We start from the raw sequence: 17,359 nt of genomic DNA, 5'->3' as shown, positions 1-17,359 counted from the left end.
GCTTTTGAAAAATCTTTGGTTGTGCCGTTATGATTGAGTTTCTTCTCTTGCTCTGCACATTCGTGCCCAAAGTATGGAGAAACTCATTGCAACTAACGTTTTGTCATGTTGCACTTAGTCCTTGTAGAGTGTGTGTGCATGTGTGTACTTAAATAATGTTATTGATGTTTTATGTCCTAAATAAGAGCTTGTTTGGTAACAAAGCATTGAACAAGATGTGGTATATCGTGGTGGGAGAGGCTCAACCTGTATGAGTAAATCCTGTCCAGAAGGATGTAATTTCTGGGTGTTGCCAGCACACTGTTGTGTTTTCCCAACGGTCAAGTGGACTGGGCTGTTTAATCATTAATCAGGGAGTTGCAAAAATTAAATGTCCTGCCTAGTATGTTGCATGTCTCAAGGGAAAAAAAAACAACTGGATATTTTTGCAAATTTCTTTTGCAGCCAAGCAGTAGTCTTTGCTCTCTAGGGAGATGACCCATCTTAGACCTGTTGTTTGTAAGAAAAAAACCCAACAACATAAAAATGGAGAGTACCGAGACAGAACATAGCAGAGATCAAAGGGGGTCTCCCTTAGTTCTGGGTAGAAATCCCTAGAACAGGCGTTTGTGTGGGAGTATTATTAAGCAAAAAGTAGTTGAAATTAACTGTCAGGTTGTTACCGCTTTGTGATTCTTTGTGTGTCTTTATTCTCTTATATGCAAGGGGTTAATTCTTTTTAATTTATCAAAATAGTTTCCAATCGGAGACCTTACCGGGAGTACTATGTGGATGCCTTAGGAGAACCTTCAGAGAAAACCTGGGTTGCTGGGAAAGCTATTGTCCTCTTTGAAGGAAGACATCAGTTTGAAGAGCTGCCTGTTCTTCGGAGAAGAGGAAAGCAAAAGGAAAAAGGTTACAAACATAAGGTGAAAGATCTGTTTTCTCTAATATGTTTTTGATCCTTTGAATCTGCACAGCACAGAGTATTCCTTTATGCCTGGAATTACACTTTGACAGCTTTCTTCTGTGGCAGTGACTGCAGCAACGTGGCCAGGGACTTGCAATGAGCGTAGTTTATAAGCTGCCAGGAGTTTCTAAGTTCTCTTTTTTTATGTCAGGGTGTGGCCTGAAGCTTTTACTGCCCTAGACAGCTCAAAGAGGAGTCAGGTCTGTTGGTGCGCGCTGTGGAGCAGCACAGCCCTCTCCTGATGTCTATTACAGCACGCATCTAAATAACTTCTGTGCTCTCTGGCAGCCTCTTTTGGCTGATCTGAAGCAGAGGTGGAGCTGCACGCTTCACTAGGTCACTGACTCAGATAAAGCAGCGGGGTTTTTAGTCCTGCTTCAGTAATTTTCTTTGTAGAAACCTGTTAGGACTTATAATTTGACTTGGAAAATGCTTTGTCAGTGAGCCTATGGGAATGAGTTTTGTGGCTTGTTGCATCAAAGGCATCAAGGTGCTGGAGCACGTCCAAAGAAGGGCAGCGAAGCTGGTGAGGGGTCTAGAGCACAAGTCTTAACCGGGAGTGGCTGAGGGAACTGGGGTTGTTTAGCCTGGAGGAAAGGAGGATCAGGGAAGACCTTGTCATGCTCTACTGAAAGCTGTCTGAAAGGAGGTTGTGGCAAGGTGGGGTTCAGTCTCTTTTCCCAGGTAAAAACTTAGAGTATAAGAGGAAGCATCCTTATGTTGTGCCAGGAGAGGTTTACATTGGATATTAGGAAAAATTTCTTCACTGAAACGGTAGCCAAGCACTAGAATGGGCTGCCCAGGGAAGTGGTTGAGTCATCATCCCTGGAGGCATTTAGAATACTTGTAGATGTGGTGTTTAGGGACATGGTTTAGTGGTGGACTTGGCAGTGCTGGGTTAACGGTTGGGCTTGATGATCTTAAAGGTCTTCTCCAACCTAAATGATTCTACAATTCTGTAACAGCCCTGAGCAGTTGTAACCAATACACAGGGGTCTGGCCTAAGCCTTTAGGAAGGTGACTGGTGAAATTAACTTTTTAGAATTGCTGAAGTGAAGAAGTACAGAGGCAGCTGTGTTACTGTAAGAGAGCAGATAGTAATGCTAGGTAATGGTGTCTGGTTTTTTTTCTTTTTCCAAGAGGTTTATTAGCAGTTGTGTACTCAACCTGTGTTAGTGCAGAACCATTACATTATATGTGCTCTTGCAGATGTGAGCCCCTGGGTTTACTGCTCTCATTTGGTTTTCCTTTTCCAAGGTCATGTTCAGTATTGGCCCTAAGGACTTCTCTCCTTGTGTTCCCAGCCCCCTAACAACTAGTTACACACTCCCAAGTAACTTTTCTGGTCCTGGAAGTGCTGCATGGCTAAAATGTCATCCTATATGTAAATGGAAGGGCCAGTGTAGCTGCAGTAGAGGGAATCAAATGTTCGCTGCTTGCATAAACTTCTGGGTTTGCATCTGTGGAAGCCAAGATCTGATGCAAAACTGAGGGTATTTGGCTGGTTTGCTATCAGGTTCCATAAACTTTTTAATCTGCTGAGGTGAGATTTTATTGGTGTGGGTTTTGAGGGTTTTTTTTAAGGAAAAGTGTAAGAAATTTGAGTTGTCCCTCCTGTTTTGGTATTGGTTTTAATTTTAGGAGTGTTTGTGAAACCTTCGGTTTGCAGCCAAAAACTGCACACAGGTAAGAAATAAGTTTCTTGCTGATTTTAGATGCTAGAAGAGGTTCCTGTCCAGTATGCAGGGTGCTTTTTGTTTTGTATTAAAGATACAGATTAAAGCTGGGAGACTTCTTGGTAATGGACATCTTGAATTTGCTAGAGTACATTTTAGATGTGTGTGTATATGTCACGTTTGTACCAAGGTGGATTGATGGAGAGGGAAGACTTGAATCATACTGAGAGTTCAAGGGATACAGGAAGAATCAAGAATGAGCAAAGCAAATGTGTCTGCTCAAATGTTTTGAAGAAAATGATGCTGCTTTTGCCTTGAGAGGCTTTTGTTGGCTGTTGCTTTGCGTTTCTGTGCCAGAGATCCATGCCATATGCATTCCCCTTTACAGGCTGTTGTGTTCAGGGTGTGCTGGGATGCCGGGACATCTGGTTCCTGGGAGGCCTGTGCTTGCAGGGACCTTTTTGTTGTTTTGGGAATGCACAGGGATTTTTATTAGGTTCAGCAGGTGTGCAGGATACTTACCCAGGAGCAGTGTTTTCTGTGTCCACTAGACACAGTCTCTGGGAATTTATGTGGTTGTCTTAAAGACACAAAATGTAGGACTGTCACTGTTCTGTGCCATGTGTATCTCAATCTCGCTTTAGTCTTGTTGGTTATCCACTCAAATTTTTTCTTTTTTTTTTTTTTTTTTTTTTGTCTCCTCTAATTTTAAGGTTCCTCAAAGATTTATGGCTAAATGGGAAGTCAGTGTTGGACAGGCAGAAGACATTCTTCTTGGGGGGCCAGAGGATCAAAAGTGCAGCCAGAACTCCAGCGAGCTGGACAGTGAGAAGGAAGCACAGTCGGAATACTATGCCAATGGCCCTGGAGCAGAAAGGGACAGGCGGCTGAATGGCTGTTTTAAATCCTTGGCATTTGACTCCAGATACCGAGCCAGTGAAAAAGGAAAATTGCACATTAAGCCACACGTGAAAAAAAGCTCTGACAGCAGAAAAAGGACTAGAGTAAAAAAGAGTGGTGCAAGAGGGGAAGCATCTAGGGGAGAAATCAAAGCAAAAATGCCAGAGCGCATAGTTAGAAACATGATTGTTGGGGACCTACCAGATAAACATGCCTCTCATGAACTTCGCCGGATTGCCAGCAGCTTAACAGCATCCAGTAGTACCAGGGAAAATCATTTGCTTTCCTCCTTTGGAGAAAGACGTTTTGAAATGACATCTTTGAAACCAGACTATGAGAATCGTAAAAGTGATGCTCTGAAGAACACTCTCCAAGGGGATTTGTTTTCCAGTGCATCTTTGGAGAGAGAAAAGAGCTCCCTGGGCATTTTGTGCAGTTCCAAATTACAAATACACTATTCCACATCTGATGCTGGTATTGAGAAAAAGCAAGCTGAATCGGATTCATCCTCTTCCCTCTCAGATGGTGGGAACAGTGACGTAGATACCATGGACCAAAGTTCAGAGAGAGCCTCTAGCGCTCTTGAAGTTAGTGATTCTTCAGATAAAGTGGAGAGGGAGTTTCCTATGACGTCAAGTGGAAACATTAAGCTTTCCATGTATCTTTCTCAGAAGAGCAACAGAAGAGCCAGGAAGAAGTCATACAGAGATCGCAAACCTCTGGGAGGTTCAGTAACCAGCAGACTTGATGCTGAATTTGCAGATGGGGAGCTTGAAGTAGGCTTCTCTGATGCTGAGATGTCATTGACGGCTCTTGAGTGCTCCTCAGATGTGAGAAATGACAATCTTTCCCTAGCAAACAAGCACACTACTCCCCAAAGTGTTTCCAAGGACAGCTCCTGGCCTGCTGTTGCAAATCAAGCAATCTTAAAACCGAAAAGTATGAAACTGCCCCGCATCAGGACTATAAAATGCAAGCATAAAGAAAAAGTTGCTGGGTTGGAGCCTTCTCTTGCAGAAGAGGAGGGTGGTGTGAATCGCTGCTCTTCTGATACCAAAGGTTTCTCTGGCCTTCAGAGAGATTCTCTTCAGAGAAGTGGAAAAGTTGATGGTCAGAAACTGTTAAACAACATGCATGAGAAACCCAGGGATTCTACAGAAATAGAAACGGCGGTGGTGAAGCACGTCTTGTCAGAGCTGAAGGAGCTATCTTATCGGTCCATAAATGATGATGCTAACGACTCTGGTGCTCCAAAGGCCACAGTACCTTTACTTTTCTCTTCTGCCTCTGGTCATGGTTGTTTGCCTATTGAGCCAGATTACAAATTCAGCACCTTGTTAATGATGTTGAAGGATATGCATGACAGTAAGACAAAAGAGCAGCAACTGATGACTGGTCAAAATATAGTCCCATTTCGAAATACCAGCACAGCTGATGGTTCTGGAAGCAATTCTGCAAGTGGTCTGAAATCCTTGTCTCTCATAGGTCCCCCATATAAAATAGAAAAAAATGGAGATTGTGCCCAGGAAACAGTAAATCCAAACTCCACTATAAGCACCTCCTCTTTTTCACGCAATCCTCCAACCAAGTTGACAGGGATTGGTACTAGTAAAAGAGAGCCCGCGAGTACTGCTGTTTCTGGGACAAACGGCACAAGTTGTGTGTCCAAACGCAACTGTTCAAAATCTAAGCAGTCATCAAAGCTTGGAGATAAAACAGTTTCAAACAGAAAGGACTTAAAACCAGGAGGGCCAAGTAAGTTGCTAAGTCGGTTATCCAGAGATTCAGGAGAACATGCATTCCGCGTTCATGGTTCGGTTACCAGTCCTCTAGGTAATGAAGCAGAAGATACTGAGAGGAAAGAGTCTGTTGATTTAACAGAACATTCAACTGATGAAGACTCTGCCTGTTTATCTGATGACAATTTAGATCGTATTGGAAGGAGACCTGAAGCTGGTAGAAATATTGAGAGCTGCACTTCTGCTGAAAATGGGGAGAGTCCAGACTTGGATTCAGAGGCAAATAGTGAGAGCTCTCTTGGTGATGAGTCTAATGTTATAAATCACGTAGCACCCAAAAAGAGATGGCAGCGTTTTAACCAAAGCAGTGCTAGATCTAATAAGCACATCAGTAGATCTAGGGAACAAGGAAACTTGGAGAGTGCCTTTGGCCTGAATTCTCGTGGCTTTTCACTGAAGGGAAATGAGTGCTTGGGACGTAGGCATTCCCCTCATTCAAAGGTGCGTGAGGGAGACCTGACAGATCAGGACTATAAGAATCATTTAGACTTAGTTGAGAAACGTTTGAATGTATGTGGTAAGCCAAACAACAGTGTGATGGACTCAGAAACAGAGCTTGGCAACTTTGCTCCCCAGTCTGAATTCTCTGCACAAGGTAAGGGAGCTGGACTTGCGCCAGAGTGTGTATTTGTATACATTTTATACTTTTTCATTTAAAGCATAAGTTACGGAACTTGGGGCTGTTTGACAACATTGGATGTACACATCTGAGCTGAAGAAAGTGTGATACGTTGGTTTTGGGTTCTCTGTAAGCATGGAGAACAAAGAAAGCAGAGTCAAGATGGGATTTTGCTTAACTTTTTTGTCAGAAAGTTCAAATACATTACAAATCATTTGTTCCTCCACAGTGAAAGGTAAAATAAGCATCCTTGCAAGCCTGGAATTAGTTTTTTTTAAAAAAACTTCTACCTTTGTAATATGTTCCTTAGAGTGACCTGCTTGGTGTTAGCTGGATCGATCAGTGCTAGAAAATTGTGGGAAACTGAGCCTCAATTGTTTTTTTGCTGGTGCTGTTTGACATGGTGTCTGTCTTTGGCTTGTTCTATAGGATTTCATCGAGGTCTGTGTTGGGGGTTCTTCTGGCATTTTAGTATGGAATTTTATTAGCTGCTAATAATGAATCGGGGAACACCACAGATTTCCTAATTTACAGCTCTAGTGTGGCTGAGGGGTTAAGGGGAGAGCAGAAGAGGGGGAAGCTGCCGGGGAGGCTGGGCTGGAGAAAGACAAAAAAAAACCCCAAACCCACAAAAAACCAAAAAGTGTGTGTGTGTAGGGAATAGGTCCCCCAAAACTGTTCAACACATACCATGCTCAGGCTTCTGCAAAGAATCTGGGGAAGCAGATCTTAATGAAAACAACAGAATTAGGTTTTTACATAGATTTCACCAAACTAAATTGCTCTAATCTATTTGCAATATCATAAATTAATATAACTTGAGAGAATTTTGAACGTGTATACACTTAACATGTTCCCCCAGTGCATATCTTTGTGTATTTTGCTGCTAGTGGTTGCTGGAGGTTGCCTACACCTCTGTTTTTTAGTGTGGAAAAGGCAGCTCCTTGCTTACTTGTAGGACCTGCCCAAGGCAAGTCACAGCAGGCACAGAAAACAAGCCCATAGGGTGTAATGCATGGGGTAAAAGTTCTGGTTTGAAATCATAACCAGCTTAATCATTCACTGACTGCTGGCTGTGGCTGCGTGTTTTTGAGGACTTTAAGTCTTCACAGAACAGGCGAGAGGACGCGTATTTTTCTGGGGCTGTCAGGGCTCTGCTGCAGGAGTGTCACAGCCCGCTGGAGGGAGTGAGTTCCTCATTTGCACCAAGATGCAACTAACCTCATGGTGGTTTTGCAATTGAAGTGCCCTCAGTATGTTGCTACATGAGATGAAGATGCAAGTCTACGGAGAGAGCTAGAGAAGAGCTGGTAACAGGTAGTAATATTAGGAGAGAAGCAGCAGAGGAATGCAGCAGGCTCCTGGGCAGAGTGGTGTTGGAGAGGAGCACAGAGCTGTCCTGGTGCTGCACAAAGGGATGCAGTGGCAGTGAGAGCCTTGGCTTTGCTTGCAAAAGTGACAGATCGGCAACTGCAGTGTGATCTTAACTCCCTTGTCCTAAATAGCATATAAGCCTTCAATCACACTTGAAGCTCCTCTGTACAGGTGTGTTAGGAAGGCACTGGAGCCTACGTGAGCGACAAGCTGTTTGGACTGCTGTAACATCCCCAGTGTGCTGGTGGTAGTGAGTAAACCTCTAGTGCTGTGAAACCCATTCATGGAAACCAGTCTTTTTGTATCAGGCAAAGCCAATTACTTAGAAAGTAGAGAGAATGGTACTGGAAGGTTGCTGTAACTGCAGTTTACAGAGGAGGAGTTGTTTCTTCTGTTTGCCAGTGCTCTGAGAAGGTGTGGCTAATCCTTGTCTGCAGCAGGCAGAGTATCAGCATCAGAGATGGTAACAGATTGCAGTCACAACTGTGCGATTTCCACAGAGCTCAAGCTATATAAAGTCTTCATAGCTGAATGGCAACTTTGGGCATATTTTCGCTATAAACTTTGGGGTGCAATTTAGAGCAAGTAAGGCAGAAGTGAAGATTGGTGGAATTTGCTGATGTACAATGTTTTTATAAGTAATAGTTTCATCAGGTTTTTGATGTGCCGGTGCCAATCTGACTGCATTTGGGATTCACTTTGGGAAAAATGTGCAATTAAGTCAGTCCTTCTGGCACAGGGCTGTGGGCTCTGCGTGACTTTGGGGCCCCAAATAGTTGCCTGGTGAGGATACTCATCCTGTAACTGGTTATGTGCTGAAATGTGTATTTTATCCAGACACCTGTGTGGAGCAGTAATAGAGGCTGAAAATCGTTGTTTGAGAAAGTTGTTCCTTTCTTCTTTCGGCTAAGTTTGATGCTTTTGTGCTTGTTTAACCACAAAGCCACAATAAAGCGTAGCAATCTTGTCCAGCATCCCTGTTCTGAAGTGTTGCACTGGAATGCTTTGTTAGAAAATGTTTGTTTTAAAGAAGAAAAAGCCACCTCCTACACATGAAAAGAAGCGAAGAGAATATTTACTGTTTGTTCCTAAACTTCCAGGAGACTGCAAAAGTTTTTGTGACTAGGAGAAATCTTTTGGCAATATTATTTGATAATTTTGAAAACTAAAAAAGGGGAAGAGTCAGGTATTCTGGGAAGTGAGAAAAGCTTCCATCATCTTGCTTTTGCGGCTTGCTGGGTAGAGATGGTGTACAGTGTCAGGGTGCTCTTTTTGGTGGGTAGATTTTTGTTGGGTTTTTTGTTTTTTTTTTTTGTTTGTTTTTTTTTTTTTTTTTTTTTTTTTTTTTTTTGAGTTTGCTGTGCATTGTGGAGTAGCATGGGTGGTTAGGTTTGTGTTGAGGAAATACCTGTTACTGTGGTTCCCTTGCAATGATGCAGCATTGTGCAAACACAGACACATGAGCCCTGAAGAGCTTGCAGTTGCTGGCGAGAACTGTTCACTCCCTGATCTCATTGTGAAATCTATTGTCAGGAAGCAAAGCAGTAAATGGGCTTGCAGTGGCAGTTGTAGTGTATGTAAAAATATGTCAGGGAGGAGGGAAAGGGAAGGAGTTAGGCTTATGTTGTACTAGGGAACTAGTGACTGAACTGTATTATGGGAAAACTCTTTTCCTGAGCCCCTGCCCTAAAACCAAAGGAGTTTGTGTTAACAGCAAAGGTAGCAAGATGAGCCCGAGTTGCTAACAGTCTTAGATTTTGGTAAAAGTACTGCAGGAAGCTTAGATGTAGTTTGTCTAGGGAGACGTTGGGTGAAATTCCAGGATTCTCTCAGATATTTAATGTTTTTTTGATTTCTTATCTGAACTGCTTGAAGTCTCTTTGGTCCTTAAAAATCCCACCTGTCACGTCAGGATATTGTGAAAATAGGAAGCTCAAAAATTATGAGGCTGTATCAAAGAGAAAAACGTATCAGGGCTCTTTGCACATGGAGCTTCTGGAAGGGAAGGCAGGAACAGCTATTACCTACAGATCACGAGGAGAATTTTGTCTTGTGACCATCTCGAAAACACAGTCTTGAAGCTGCTTTCCTTTTTCTTAGTACATTCAGAGAGGAAACGCCTTAGGAAGCCAAGTAAACGGCTTCTGGAATATGCAGAAGAATATGATCACTTATTTGCACCCAAGAAAAAATCAAAGAAGGGCCAGGAGCAACTGCAGAAGGTAGGTGAACACTAATGTGCTCTTCATGGTTATTACTCTGGGGCTCTGGTCTGCATGCTTTTGATGATTTCTTGCTGTGTGCAGTGCCATGCAGGATGAATGTTTTCACCAACATGTTTCACTATGCTAGGTGAATTCTGTGGCGAGGTCTGAATTTGAAGGAGGTCTTCCTGCACGATGTAGTCCTGACAGAGATACCCAGCAGGGGCCAGGTTCTTTGATTTCAACTCCATCTTCAACCAAAGGGTCCCCTCCCATCCTTGAAGCAGAGTGCTCCTTCTCAGAACTAGGATCCCACTCCACTGATCAGCTTCTAGAAGAAACTACAGATTTTCCAGAGCTGGTGCTGTCATCTTCAGATGTTTCTGAAGTTTCTGCTTCTCCAGATGCAGAAGAGAGATTCCTGAAATCAGGTAAATTAGGAGGCTGTGTGATTCTGTTCCCATAAGTGATGTGTCAAGTTGAGCAGAAATTGTTGCTTCAACCAGTGTGAAAAGGTTTGTAGTTGTTGATGTGTTAGTGTGGTTTTTGCTTTGCTTCGTTCAATGACCTTTACTGGTGCTGGGAAGGGAGACAGGGCAGGTGCGGTGGGTGATCCAGTGAGCTGGATGATTACACTTAGCTATTAGCTTTCTGTAGTGTGTGATGGTCCTCCTTGTGTCCTGGCACAGAATACCCCTTTGTCCAAATGAAGGAAGTCGTAGCTTCTTCTCATAGTCCTGGCCTTCTGTGCCTGCAAGCAGGGGCATTCCTTTAGCTTGAAGGTCTCTTGCTACTGTTACAACCCTTCAGATGAATATTGCTGTGCTGAGGTTGGTATGCAAAGTCTAATCTGCATAGCTTGTGGGGTGTCTTTTTGCTTCTTGGTGAGCTCAGAGAATTGTAGCACAGAAATCCCTCTGGAAACACTTTTTTTTCCCGTAGAGGTTCTAAGCATCTGTAGAAATTGTCAGAGACTTGTACTAGCAGCAAGCCAGGGCCTTAGCTTTTGGTAAGGCACAGTGTACAAAGAACAAATGTGGTCTGATGGACCTTCCCCCTTTCCAGCAGTCAGTGTCAGGGTCTACAAATTTGCAACACATTCATTCTCTGGTAGTGTCTAAAGCCATTTCCAAGGTGAAAGTCCTGGTAGCACTGTTCCTCTAGTAAGGAGGCTATGGTGAAAAAATTAAACCAAGTAGAGTGAGAGGTATGGTCACTTGGAGGTCAGTTAGCCAGTTATGCGTGAGAGCGGAGGGATTGCCTTTGGGGGCTTGTGGGTGTCAGATGGAAATGGAAAGTTGGAGACGATTAAAGGAGGAAAAACAGAGGATGTGAACTTGAGGTTGGAGATGCAGGAGAATAGTACAGGGTGCAGTAGTAGAAGCAAACATCCAGCATGCAGAGATTGCTTACCTCTTCCCCCTCCTGAGAAAACTTGCTTCTTGCTGAAGCACAGGGAGCCTAAGCTGTGGGTACAGGCTTGCCTTGAGAATGCTGCTGAGTTGTCCCTGCATAAGGTGTCTGATGTGTAGGCAGCGCGGGCAGAGGTGTGTCACAGGAAGGACACAGCTGAGGCTGATAAAGCAGGCAAATGAACAGGGTAGGATGGGTAGCAGGCTGTTTCTGTGGAGTGTCTTGCACTCATATCATCATCATCTCCAGGTCTTTCTAAGTAGATACTGTTGCCAAAATTAATGTGGATGCATCTACGTCTAGCAGTTTGTTACTTCCCTGAGTGCCAGCAAAAAGCCTGAGTAGGAAATGGTGCAGGTTACAGCTAGTTTGGAGTGTCTTTTCGCTGGTAGTTTTAACTGGGAGCGTATCCTTTAGCCTGGTTGTTATGTGCAGCATGAGTGCTGGTGGGAGTGGCGTGGGAGTGGAGGCAGGGCTGTATTTGTCAGTGGTAGGACTGGCCTATGCCAGATCAAAGTGACTGGGAAATTATGATCTGAATCACACTGCCAGGATGTTACCTGCTGGCGTTGACTTCATAGTCTCTCTTCTGTGGGTGGATTTTTGTATTACTTAGAGGTATGCCTGAAGGTCATGGCAGACAGGTCTGTTTTTGTGGAAGTTGTACAGAAACACGAATGGGGAAGGAATGGGGATCTTTGGCCAAAGAGCTTATCATCCCAAAGACCAAGGTGAAGTGGATTGTTTTGAACAGTTGTCTGACATTTGCTGAACGGTGTTAGTCTGACTGAAGAGAAGAAAACCCCTGTTTCATTGCAGGAAACTTTGAAAGCAAGCGTCAAAGGAAGCCCACTAAAAAGCTCTTGGAATCCAATGATTTGGATGCTGCCTTTATGCCAAAGAAGGATTGGACTCCCCAAAAGAAGGTATTTCCCTTCTAGCTCTTTTGAAAGCCAGCCTAGACAGCAGACCCTGCTGAATGAGACACGGTACAATGGGCTGTGGTTTTTTGTTGGCTGTGGCCCAGCAAAGATCCACCCTTCCCAAAGGTGCTGGTTGCTGTGTTATGATGAAGAAATCTACTGAATACAGATGTGTTCCCTGCCCCTCCTGACTTCTAATGGGGATTGGGTAGTTTTGGCTGTAAAATCTCTTCTCTTCATTGATTTATATGGAAAAGGAGTCAGCTGGATGCTGGCTAGGAAGGTGTGAGCAGAAATATTCTGTGCAGAGGCTTTCTGTCACTGTTAAGCTGCAGTGTAGCTTGAGCTTGAACCTAGGCTTTGTCCTTTTCTGTCAGATTTACTCTGAGTAGTTTCCTTTGTTACCTTCCCAAGTGAGCTGGCAAATGGTACCTAAGTGCAGAGCTTGTAGCAGGATGGAGGCTTGAGTTGTATCACTTGTAATATACAGTGCTTGGTGCAGATTTTTAAAGAAAACGCTGCTCTTCTCCACTAAATACTCGATATTCAGTGACAGGGTTAGGAAAAAAAAACCAACTTGTAAAGAATTATTTCAGGTACCTGTGCCAGACCTGTTGCCACTGTTTCTAAGGTTGATTAGTAACAGTTTTCATCCTTTCCTTTTTATCTCTGTGTGGCACAGTCTTAATGCAGTTATCATGGTTGCAGTAGTTTAGAGGCCAGCGTATTTCAGTCTTAAGCTCCAAAAAGTGTGATGCCAGAAGAGTTGCTCTTCCCAGCACCTTACAGGGTGCTAGCAGCCTTTTTGGGAGAGCTCAGAAAACAGTGGAATGATGCTGGTGAGCATAAGACACAGCAGACTCAGCATTCCTCCCTGCCCAGAGACTGATTTTTCCACATGGGATATGTCACACACACCTCCCAAATATTTTCTTGTAAAGTCTCTAATCACCGATGAATTCATTACCTGATCTGTAAGTTACAAATTGCAGTCATTTGTAAAGGCTCTGAGTGACTGTGGAACGTGCATTTCTGGTTTCCATCTGGTGACTTGACTCTGTTGTGTATTTGTAGGGTACTGGCCCTTCGGAGAGCGACAGCTCTGAGCTCTACTCACCAGCTCACTTCTTGGACCTGGGAGACGGTAAGTGAAGGCAGGGCTGTGGGGGTAGACTGCTGATGTTTGGATCAGTGCTTGTGGCTGTGCGTGTGTGAGGGCCTACAGAGGGTGCTTGCCTCAGCTGAGGCAGTGGTGCAAGAAATGGGTACCGAGATTGTTTACCCATGGTCCTGTTACGCCTTTGATTTCCCTGTGGAAAGTGGAGATGGTGGGCTCGTATTTCCATGAGATGATGTTTGCTTCTCATTCATAGTCTGGGTGCTTGAAGGAAGCTTACCAGCACGAGTCCTGTACCAATATGCTGTCTTTTGCCTGCTGACATGCTGTGACCAGGCTCAGTGGTGGCTGCCCTGTCCCATGGATGATTCTGCATTGTAGTCCCTCCCTGTCTGCCTTCCTGTTGCATTGGGATCGACATGAGGAAGTTTTTGTTGCAGTGTGGTGGCAGGAGGTAGTTGTCAGCATTCGATTAGCAATGTAAGCTTTGCGTTGATAGCATTTCTTCTTTTCTGCTGGATCTGTCTCAGGAAAGTCAGTGATACTGTTCAGCAGCCTAGCAAAAGAAGCTTAAACCAGTATGAATCAGTGGTCTTCTGATAGCTGCAGGACAGAGGGCAGACTGCTTGGAGACTGGTATTGCCCCAGCCATTGTGCCCTGAAAGACAGTGGCACCCAGCCTGAAACTCTCAAAAAGGGTGTAGAACTTGCTGGTGGCACTGGTAACAAGTGAATTATTTCTGCATTTTCCTTGACTGGTCTTTCTGTTGCATCCCAGCTTCTGAAAAACTCTTGGAGAAGCAGCGGAAGCGGAAAAGACAGCGCCATCCCTCTGCTGCAATGCATTCCAAGAAGGAGAGAAATGAGGAGGGGCTGGGGGAGACTCCACACTCTGAGGTACTGTTGGGTCTTCCTACCTGCTGTCATCCCTGTAACCTCTCTGCTGTTTCCCAAGGTACTTTGCAGAGCCTGGACCAGGTCCTCTTTGGCTGGCTGGCGTGTCAGTTGGGAGTTTGTCCCACTGATGTAGTTGCATGAGCTGGGGTTGAAGCTTAAAATACCACCTTGATGTAGTAGCTATTTTGTGATGACTGCTTAACTCCGGCTCAGTTTTTAAGCTGCTACCCAGCTAATTCTCTTGGAGAGAGGCTGTTCTGATCTGATGGAACAAGGTTTTGCCTGGCATCTTGCTTTGCACCTCAGAAGGTCTAACTGCTGTAAAAAGTGTTCTCTGGTGGTGGTGGGAGTCTCTTGCCCTTTTACGCACCAGTACGAAGCACAAGCACTAGACTGTGGACTTCAACCCCTTCTTCCACTTGCACCTGCACGCCAGGGTGAGCAAGCACCGTGTTGGAGGGGATGGGGGGGACTGTCTGTGACTGCTCACAGGAGCCTCCAGCAGGAAGGGGTAATTGGGGCAACTCCCTTCTACTGCATCCCAGTAGAGTCGGCATAAAAATATCTCTGACAAGCACATTTTGCCTTTTAGGAATGAGCCAGGTATCACCAAGTGTAGGGGAAGCAAGACTTTTCCTGGGAGAGGCGGGACACCTGGGCCTCTCACCATCGCCTCTCACTTCCAGTGGCCCAGGTTCAGCAGCAGGCTGTTCTGTCAGGATAGTCAGTATGTATTTCAGGAGCCAATTATAAACATATATTGTTGTATTATTTGTTGTTACACAGCTTCCAGGAGAGCACAAACCTCACACTGCTTTCTCTGAGCAGTGCCAGCCACCCTACTGCTACTGCTTTTTGAAAAGGGCGTTGCTGATGGGGGTGGTTAAGTGGGGTAATACCCCTGGGCCATGCAAGCCTTCCTGTGATGTGTTAGTGCTCTTTCTGAAGTGTGCTCACCTGGACTCGTGTTTCATAGAAGGCTGTACAAATACCTTTGCCAATGCTGGGTGGGGGGAAGTTGACACTGACTGCTGTTAGGTACCCGCTAAGAGACTGGCTCAGCTCTGAGCCAGCAAATTCTCTGTCAGTCTTTTAGAAGGAAGAGGGGGCAATTCAGAGCAGCGAAGTAGCTAGGCCATGGCTCTGAATCCTGCATCCAGCATTCCCTGCAGAGGAGGCCCAGGGAGTCTTAACTGCCTCCAACCTTTAGACATCTGAGTTTAGTACCTGGTTAGGTATATGTAAACCATGCCAAAAATTGCAATGTTTGGCACCTTTTGCCAGCATCCCATTTCTCTGTGATTGTGTCTCTTGAGCCGCTGTGGTGAGAGCGTTCACCCTTTGGCTTAGGTGAGTGCATGGGTACTGGTGAGTATTGGGTGCTGTGGAGATGCAATTGTGCTTACATGTGGAATGTGAACCATGCTGGTCCCTAAGTGACTTTCCATACACCTTGCAAGGATCTCCACTTTGTGCTGAACAGTGCTAGAAGAAATAGACAGTCTGATGATACAGCGCAGTGAAGCCTTGGATCCAGCTGCTTTCAGAGGAAAAGGCAGCAGAGGAAAGCTTGTCTGCCTGGGCTGAACTAAGCAGCTTTCTCTGTTCTTGCCTGTCTGTGGAGTGAGGAGTGCAAGTTTACAACATCAGGGTAGCAAGAGACGGGGATGGAAAATACTGTTGAAATCGTTGTCAAGGCAAGGTTGTGAGCCAAGGGCAGGCTGTGCCAAAGAACAGGCCAGGCTTTTGAGGATGTGCCAGATACAGCAGCAGAGATAGCTCTGGAAGAAGACCCAAGATGAGAGACCTGCCCTCAGTAGGAGGTATGTAGTTTTGCAGTGCTCATGCTACATGCTGGGTAGGGAAAGGAGGGGGAATGGTGTGACAGGTTCTTTTGAGTGATGGCCTTGAACGTTGATTCTCTTCTCCCTTTTCACAAAGCACAAGTATCTGGCTTTGCCCATCCTGCCTAGCTCTGACATTCCCTTCCCTATGATGTTCTGGGAGCATTGATTAAAATAAGGCTAAGATCCTGGCCTGTGACATGTGCAGATTGGCCAGCTCTTTGTGGAACCAAATAGGATGGGTTTAGGCTGAAAAAGCAAGGCTTGAGCATGCTGTGCCACACTGGGCGGTGTGGGCCCGGTTGTTAAGGTAGCAATGATGCTAGCAAATGCTTTCAGATCTGAAGAGGGAGTTGCTGCTTAATGTTATATGACTCCTGGCTTCATTTGAGTCTCCCATTCTATTAACATGTGAAACACAGCCATCAGGATGCAAACCAAGGAGTCCTAGTAGACAGCAGCCAGAAGGATGGAAAGATGAATAAGTTCTAAATCCCTCGTACCTCTGTTTGCAGCAAATCTGCGTATGTCCCGTCCCCGTCCCCCCGCCCCCCGCTTTGAAAACACTATATTGAAACCTTAGCTACAGCAGGAAGCTAGTGCCACTACTGACAGGATGGGTGGTGCTTGTTCACCAGCACCCTGCCCCTCCTGACAGGGACCTCAGTGACCATAAAGAGGGGCTGAGCTCATTTTGTGCCTGTAACACTGGGGCCCCAGCAGAAGCAGAAGCTAATAGCTGATGTTGTTTGCCCATACCAGTAGCTGATTAACCCTGCTCTTGTTCTTCGTTACAGTGACCCCTGCAACCCTGAGGTCACTGCTGAGCTGAGCAGAAGAGGGAGCACCTATGTAGGAATAGGAGGACCTGAGCTGTAACCAGTCCTTGGAGCACTGGTCGCCGGTGCTGCTTCTGGAGCATTCCAGGAGCCAAAACAAGTATTTGGGCCAGAGGGCTGCCTTGCAGCAGACTACGTAATTCCTAGCAGAAATAAAGCTGTAGGAGCTGAAATAGCATAGCACTTAGCTTGAATAGATGCTATTGTGTATGGAGGCAAAGGTGGCCGTTGTCTTCTTGGATGATTTTTTTTCCAGTGCTGTAGAGACCTTTCTCTTCCCTCTGCCAGGGCTGTGTAGTAGGGTGGCAGCAGTTTATGTGCTCCTTATCAGTATTCCTGCAGGCTGCATCACTGCCAGCCTTCTAGTGAGATTGTGATCATAGTCTAAGGCTGTACACCATATAGTGTGTTGGACTGGCAGTAGTTTGTAGCTGGGACTGATTTTTTTTTTTTGTGCTCAATAAAGGCAATTTATACTATTCATCTTTGTATTGTGTGCTTTAATACACTGTCAGTGCACCTGTGCGTCATTGCTCCACAGAACTCAAATGTTTTTGAAATGTAGGCTTTAAAATGTCCCCAAATAAAAGCAGCATACTGCTGCATTTGGGGATGGGGGGGGAGGAAATAAAAAAATAATAAAGAAAAAGAAAAAGGCAAAGGAAGCATCGTTATCTGACCAGAATACCAGCTCCAGGTTTTTTTACACTTTGGGAGATCTTTATGTCTGTTTGCCCAGACTAATAATGTTTGAGGTTACAAGCTTTACAAGCACCACAACTTGGACTGACGCTCCTCCCACACA

General features: G+C 45.0%; 1 protein-coding gene and 1 long non-coding RNA gene across 7 annotated transcripts in view; both read left to right on the top strand.

Moving 5' to 3' along the window:
* NSD1 (nuclear receptor binding SET domain protein 1) overlaps positions 1–17,359 on the top strand; it is a 69,885-nt gene that overhangs the window by 23,594 nt on the left and 28,932 nt on the right. For 3 of the 6 annotated variants that reach the window (XM_080399596.1, XM_080399595.1, XM_080399599.1), the window contains 7 exons: positions 736–908; positions 3,339–5,919; positions 9,418–9,539; positions 9,670–9,952; positions 11,733–11,860; positions 12,932–13,001; positions 13,753–13,871. In XM_080399596.1, the coding sequence (XP_080255722.1) occupies positions 736–908; positions 3,339–5,919; positions 9,418–9,539; positions 9,670–9,952; positions 11,733–11,860; positions 12,932–13,001; positions 13,753–13,871 (3,476 nt within the window). The remainder of the gene's footprint in view (positions 1–735; positions 909–3,338; positions 5,920–9,417; positions 9,540–9,669; positions 9,953–11,732; positions 11,861–12,931; positions 13,002–13,752; positions 13,872–17,359) is intronic. The other 3 variants (XM_080399597.1, XM_080399594.1, XM_080399598.1) reach the window with 3 other exon arrangements.
* Positions 13,881–17,035, top strand: LOC308068653. The gene is made up of 3 exons (XR_013930047.1): positions 13,881–14,598; positions 15,332–15,694; positions 16,513–17,035. It is a non-coding gene; the product is annotated as an uncharacterized lncRNA (long non-coding RNA).

The sequence above is a fragment of the Falco punctatus genome (assembly GCF_963210335.1).
Source record: "Falco punctatus genome assembly, chromosome: 8".
NCBI lineage: Eukaryota > Metazoa > Chordata > Aves > Falconiformes > Falconidae > Falco > Falco punctatus.
The sequence above is the reverse complement of the archived record's forward strand: the minus strand, read 5'-3'. Positions and strand labels throughout refer to the sequence as shown.